This window comes from Triticum urartu, chromosome 6A (assembly GCF_056163025.1).
Source record: "Triticum urartu cultivar PI428250 chromosome 6A, HENAU_Tu73, whole genome shotgun sequence".
Lineage (NCBI taxonomy): Eukaryota > Viridiplantae > Streptophyta > Magnoliopsida > Poales > Poaceae > Triticum > Triticum urartu.
The window spans coordinates 361,963,119-361,969,861 of record NC_141878.1 but is presented as its reverse complement, the minus strand read 5'-3'; the positions used below and the strand labels follow the sequence as shown (position 1 = coordinate 361,969,861).

At 48.9% G+C, this 6,743-nt stretch overlaps 1 protein-coding gene across 1 annotated transcript; it reads left to right on the top strand.

Moving 5' to 3' along the window:
- Nucleotides 1-1,196: 1,196 nt before the first annotated feature.
- On the top strand, nucleotides 1,197-6,479 carry LOC147965262 (uncharacterized). The gene is made up of 6 exons (XM_087530376.1): nucleotides 1,197-1,352; nucleotides 5,269-5,442; nucleotides 5,533-5,916; nucleotides 6,007-6,159; nucleotides 6,252-6,314; nucleotides 6,405-6,479. The coding sequence occupies exons 1-6, from the start codon at nucleotides 1,197-1,199 to the stop codon at nucleotides 6,477-6,479; spliced, it is 1,005 nt and encodes a 334-aa protein (XP_087386502.1).
- Nucleotides 6,480-6,743: the final 264 nt, after the last annotated feature.

Genomic DNA, 6,743 nt, shown 5'->3' with positions numbered 1-6,743 from the left:
TATCCAGCATGCATCTAGAGTATTAAGTTCATAAGAACAAAGTAATGCATTAGGCAAGATGACATGATGTACAGGGATAAACTCAAGCAATATGATATAAACCCCATCTTTTTATCCTCGATGGGAACAATACAATACGTGCCTTGCTGCCCTTGCTGTCACTGGGAAAGGACACCGGAAGATTGAACCCAAAGCTAAGAACTTCTCCCATTGCAAGAAATATCAATCTAGTAGGCCAAACCAAACTGATAACTCGAAGAGACTTGCAAAGATAACCAATCATACATAAAAGATTTTAGAGAAGAATCCAATATTGTTCATAGATAAACTTGATCATAAACCCACAATTCATCGGATCTCGACAAACACACCGCAAAAAGAGTTACATCAAATAGATCTCCAAGAAGATCGAGGAGAACATTGTATTGAGATACAAAGAGAGAGAAGAAACCATCAAGATAATAACTATGGACCCGAAGGTCTGAGGAAAACTACTCACACATCATCGGAGAGGCTATGGTGTTCATATAGAAGCCCTCCGTGATCGATGCCCCCTCTGGTGGAGCTCCGGAAAAGGACCCAAGATGGGATCTCTTGGGTACAGAAGGTGGCGGCGGTGGAAATAGGGTTTCGTGGTGCTCCTGGATGTTTTTGGGGTATATATATATATCACTATTGGAATTAGCTTATTTGCCATCCGCTGGCGGACAACAAAGAAGGTCTTTTCCGTCAGCTTAAGGAAAACTGACGGCAAAGAACTGCAGACGACAAAGGTCTTTGCCATCAGCCTGTTCTTTGCCATTCGCTGGCGGACGGCAAAGATTCTTTGCCGTCCGCTGGCTGAGAGCAAAGAGATAGCTGGCCCCACTAAACGAGGTAATTGAGGAAAACTTAACGGCCCCCCTCTTTGCCATCTGCTAGTAGATGGCAAAGAGGAAACAAAGCGGACGACAAAGGGTGCGCGGACGACAAAGATTCTTCCTAACTAAAGGCCGAGCCCCACCCTGCCCCTTCTCTCTGTTTCTCTCCCTCTTTCGTCCCAGACCCCCGCCGGCGCCCCCGCCGCCTGCCACCGCCCCCACTACCCACCACCGCCCCCGCCACCCGCTACTGCTTGCCCCGTCGACCCACCACCCCGCCTCCCCCCACGCGCCGACCCACCACCCCACCCTGCCCCGTTGCCCCGACGCCCCACCATGTCGCCGCCCAACCGCCCCACCGCCCCGGTGCCCCCTCCACCTGCCCACCACCTGGCGCCACTGTGGCCCCATCGCCCCCGCCTCCCTGCCGGCTCGGCGCCGCCGCTCACCTCCCCGGCGCCACCGTCGCCGCCGTCGCCGCCGCTCGATCCAGTGAGTTATTTTTTTCTTTTTTTTCTTTTTTTGCTGTTAGATTTAGTGTCAGATTCAGTTTAGTTTTAGTGTTAGATTCAGTTTAGGTTTAGTGCTAGAATATGTAGAAGGGGAAGAAGAAGAAGAAGAAGAAGAGGGGAGAAGGGAGGAAGAGGAGGAGGGAGAAGAAGAAAGAAAAGAAGAGGAAGAGGAAACCCTAGTTTTAGTTATAGTTTTACTTTAGTTATAGTTTTACTTTAGTTTTAGTTTTAGTTTAGTTTTAGTTTTTATTTTTAGTTTAGTTCATTTTAGATTAGTTTTAGTTTTAAGAAGTGGGGAGGAGGGAGGAAGAGGAGGAGGGAGAAGAAGAAAGAAAAGAAGAAAGAAGAAGAAGAAGAAGAAGAAGAAGAAGAAGAAAAAGAAGAAGAGGAGGAGGAGGGAGGAAGAGGAGGAGGAGGAGGAAGAGGAGAAGAGGAGGATGAGGAGGGAGGAAGAGGAGGAGGAGAAGAAGAGAAGAAGAAAAGGCTGTCACGTGCCCCGACCGCGACCCACACCCCGACCCCGACCCCGACACCTCGACCCTCGACACCCCAACTGCCGACACCCCGACCCTGACACGGCACCCCGACCCCGACACGAGACCCCGACCCCGACCCCCGACACCCTGACATCACACCCCGACCCCGACACCCCGACCCCCAACACCCATACCCCGAAATAGCACCCCGACCCCGACACAGCACCCCGACCCCCGACACCCTAACACCCCGACCCTGACCCCCTGACACCCCGACCCCAACCCCCAACCCCCGACACCCTGACACCACACCCCGACCCTGATACGTCTCCAACGTATCTATAATTTTTGATTGCTCCATTCTATGTTATCTACTGTTTTGGGCAATATTGGGATTTATTATCCACTTTTATATTATTTTCAGGACTAACCTATTAACCGGAGGCCCAGCCCAGAATTGTTGTTTTTTGCCTATTTCAGTGTTTCGAAGAAAAGGAATATCAAACAGAGTCGAAACGGAACGAAATCAACTGGAGAAGTTATTTTTGGAAGGAAAGCTACCAGATGGACTTGGACCTCACGTCATGAGCCAAGGGAGGTGCTCATGAGGGTAGGGGGCGCCCCCCCTATGGTGCGCCCCCCTGCCTCGTGGGGCCCCTGAAGCTCCACCGACGTACTTCTTTCACCCATATATACCTACGTACCCTAAAATTTCCAGAACACACAATAGATCGGGAGTTCCGCCGCCAGAAGCCTTCGTAGCCACCGAAAACCAATCTAGACCCATTCCGGCACCCTGCCGGAGGGGGCAATCCCTCTCCGGTGGCCATCTTCATCATCCCGGTGCTCTCCATGACGAGGAGGGAGTAGTTCTCCCTCGGGGCTGAGGGTATGTACCAGTAGCTATGTGTTTGATCTCTCTCTCTCGTGTTCTTGAGGTGATACGATCTTGATGTATCGCGAGCTTTGCTATTATATTTGGATCCTATGATGTTTCTTCCCCCCTCTACTATCTTGTAATGGATTGATTTTGCCCTTTGAAATTATCTTATTGGATTGAGTCTATAAAGATTTGAGAACACTTGATGTATGTCTTGCCGTGGATATCTATGGTGACAATGGGATATCACGTGATTCACTTGATGTATGTTTTGGTGACCAACTTGCGGGTTCCGCCCATGAACCTATGCATAGGGGTTGGCACACGTTTTCGTCGTGATTCTCCGATAGAAACTTTGGGGCACTCTTTGAGGTTCTATGTGTTGGTTGAATAGATGAATCTGAGATTGTGTGATGCATATCGCATAATCATACCCACGGATACTTGAGGTGACATTGGAGTATCTAGGTTACATTAGGGTTTTTGTTGATTTGTGTCTTAAGGTGTTATTCTAGTATGAACTCTAGGGCTGTTTGTGACACTTATAGGAATAGCCCAACAGATTGATTGGAAAGACTAACTTTGAGGTGGTTTCGTACCCTACCATAATCTCTTCGTTCGTTCTTCGCTATTAGTGACTTTGGAGTGACTCTTTGTTGCATGTTGAGGGATAGTTATGTGATCCAATTATGATATTATTGTTGAGAGGACTTGCACTAGTGAAAGTATGAACCCTAGGCCTAATTTCCACGCATTGCAATACCGTTTACACTCACTTTTATCATTAGTTACTTTGCTGTTTTTATATTTTCAGATTACAAAAACCCTTATCTACTATCCATATTGCTCTTGTATCACCATCTCTTTGCCGAACTAGTGCACCTATACAATTTACCATTGTATTGGGTGTGTTGGGGACACAAGACACTCTTTGTTATTTGGTTGCAGGGTTGCTTGAGAGAGACCATCTTCATCCTACGCCTCCTACGGATTGATAAACCTTAGGTCATCCACTTGAGGGAAATTTGCTACTGTCCTACAAACCTCTGCACTTGGAGGCCCAACAACGTCTACAAGAAGAAGGTTGTGTACTAGACATCAGACCCCGACACCCCGACACCCCGACCCCCGACACCCAGACCGCGAAACAGCACCCCGACACTGACACGGCACCCCGACCCCGACACGCCACCCTGACACCATATATATTTTTTGATTTTGTCATGAAAAACATCATATATTATTATTCATGTCGGTACTTTTTTATGTTGTATTAATGTCGTTTAGTCTTTGTCATGGCAGGTGTTGAAAGATGGTTTGTGCTGGTCTGGAGCGCTCTGAGGCCCCTTCTTCGTCGACGCTTGGTGGGAGGTCTTCCGTTCCACCCACACAAATCCGATGAGCATTGCTGGATAGTATGGCGACATCGTCGGGCCCTTCTTCGTCAACCGTGGTGCCCAGCAGGGTTCGAGGAAAGGGAGGGAAGCAGAGAGGAGCTAGAGCAAGTGGTCGCAGGAGAGGTGGTAGGGTGACTGCTAGGGTGCCTTCCTCGCCGCCACCCCCAGCTGTTTCACCCGAGCACGTGACTGCTAGGGTGGACTCGTCCGAGGAGGAGGCTACACGGACTCCGGTCCACGAGCCTTGGGTCCACGGGCCTTCGGCCCATGATAGTTGGGCCCGTGAGACCCCGGACGAGCAGACATCTGGATGGGGTACCTGGCCGGATCAGCCTGAGGGGCCGAGTGGCCATGCTGATGATGGCGGGGAGCCAACTGATATTGAGGAGGAGGGGGGCACCGTCTACCAGCGTGGTTGTACACGGCTCCCGTCCATGCCGGCGACCCGCGAGCAGAGGCGGTTGATTTTCCATGATGGGGAGAGGTAAGTGCATTTAATATTTTTGTACCTTCTGCATTCACGTTTCTTCAAATATCTAAAGCGTTGACCTTGTCATGCTGCAGCGGTTGGGACCACCATGAGAAGGTCCGCCGGCCCAACTCTGTCCTTGGAGTGCTTTGCCGGCAAAACTTAGCGGGGTTTGTCACGTTGCCTGGTGAGGGTTGGCTTCCAGAGCTTGGATTGAGCTGGGAGCACTACTTGGCTGCCCCGGCCCCGCCGGGTTAGATTATCGATGGTGTCTTGTGCAACACGAGGGCAGACGTGGTGATCAAAAAGTTCCAGGTAATTTCTCCTTTACAGAATTAAAAATCTTCAACTATCTATTTATTAATTGTACTAATCAATATTGTCTCACTTGATTGCAGACATTCTATAGGTGTGAGGAGGGATACGAGGAGGAGGCGGAAAATGTTATTGAGAACGTCTACAAGCGCCTACTACAGAACTTACGACACGAGGCTCGGGTGCAGGCTATTCGAGACTACTACGCCTTGCGTGGTATCAAGAAGCCCAAGCCGGCGTGCCGCGAGAAGTTCCTGAGTAAGGAGCAATACATGAAGGTAATTCTTAAGGCCTTGTACTTACTTCCTTCATTTATTAATTCATAGCCGTAGCGCTCAAGTTTCTATTTGCTAACTTAGGCGCCTCCGAGATGGTGTGCGGATCAGATGGATTGTTGGGAGGTGTTGGTCAATGAGTGCTGCTCAAAAGAATGGCTAGCCGTCCACAACGCGGCCAAGGACAAACGTGCCCAAATGGAAGGTGTGCCACACCATCAAGGCAGCTCCAACTTATATCAGTTCGGGCGGAACTGGGTATGTGGTTTGCTTCATGATTCATCCAATTCATTCATCATGGTAGCTTGAGTCCTTTAATTACTAATTTACGTTGTTTCTCTCTTTCAGGCACACTACAATAAGGCAGATAAGGTGCCAGAGGTGTACGACCTCTATGCCATGGCCCATAGTGCCTCTTACAAGGAAGTCAAGGCATTCTCTATGTCTGACCTTGATGATGCAAACAACTTCACCAACATCTCCTCCCATGACAAGCTCATGAAATATAGAGATGAAGGGAAGGGGAGGAAAGGGGAGGACTTTAACCCGATCCAGGGTCCCATTGATCCAGAGCTGGTGATGATAGCTGGTGGCGGGAGGTCCCATGGCTCGATAGCCATTGGAGATGGACTTTTCCGTTGTCCTAGCACTCTCCCGGAGATCAAGGTGCGCCAGTCGAGATCCGCTCCTGAGATAAGGCCTCATGAATGGCTAGTCCAACTCGCCTTCAAGGTTAGTTATACGTACTCAGCTATCTTTCTACATTACATTGTGTGAGCTTCCATCAATGATTACAAATGCTAACGAGGAGTGGTGTTGTAGGCTGCTATACAGAGTGAGAGAGATAGAACGGAGAAACTTCTGTCGGAGGCGGCGGAGAGGCGGCGGGAGTTGGAGGAGAGGATGACAAAGATGTCGGAGGAGGAGAGGGCACGGAATGACATGCAGGCAAGGGCAATGTACGAGCTCCTTGTGGTAAGTTTCTTCTGCTGATTAGCCAAAACATTCATGTAGTGTTTGTCTCATTACTAACTAGTATGACTGAGTCGTCAAAACCAAATGTGCAGTCTGTGTGCGAGAAGTCCGGTCAGACCGCTCCGCCGATGCCAGTGGTTGCTCCTAGGACGACGGTGAGTTTAATTTGAACGGACACTACTTGCTAGTCTAAACATTTGAGTGTCATCATGCTAACGAGACATTGGAAATGATCTTTGGTGCAGCGTAACTCCAGACAAGCATCGCACGATGCTTCTCCAGGTACCGGCACGAGCCAGCCCGCTCCCACACTTCCATGATCACAGTAAGTTTCTCTAGTGTTTTGCTTAACAAATGCATAAAGACCTAGACTTAGCTTTATTTCCTCCAAAATGACTTAATAAGCTTACTCACCTCCAAAACCATCCATTTTAGCTAAGTTAGCTCTAAAACGATCTATACTTACCTTTGTTTCCTCCAAAATGAAAAAAGTTAGCTCTAATATGCTTAGTTAACTAGGTTTTCTCAATAATGACATGTACTTAGCTTACTTATGTCAAAAATGGCATAATTAGCTTAGTTAG

Excerpts from the sequence above, each read along its gene's own strand:
- LOC147965262 (XM_087530376.1), top strand. The coding sequence starts at position 1,197 with ATGTCGCCGCCCAACCGCCCCACCGCCCCGGTGCCCCCTCCACCTGCC. Across the intron at positions 5,917-6,006 it reads TAGTCCAACTCGCCTTCAAG|GCTGCTATACAGAGTGAGAG; the intron begins GTTAGTTATACG and ends GTGGTGTTGTAG. Across the intron at positions 6,160-6,251 it reads CAATGTACGAGCTCCTTGTG|TCTGTGTGCGAGAAGTCCGG; the intron begins GTAAGTTTCTTC and ends CCAAATGTGCAG.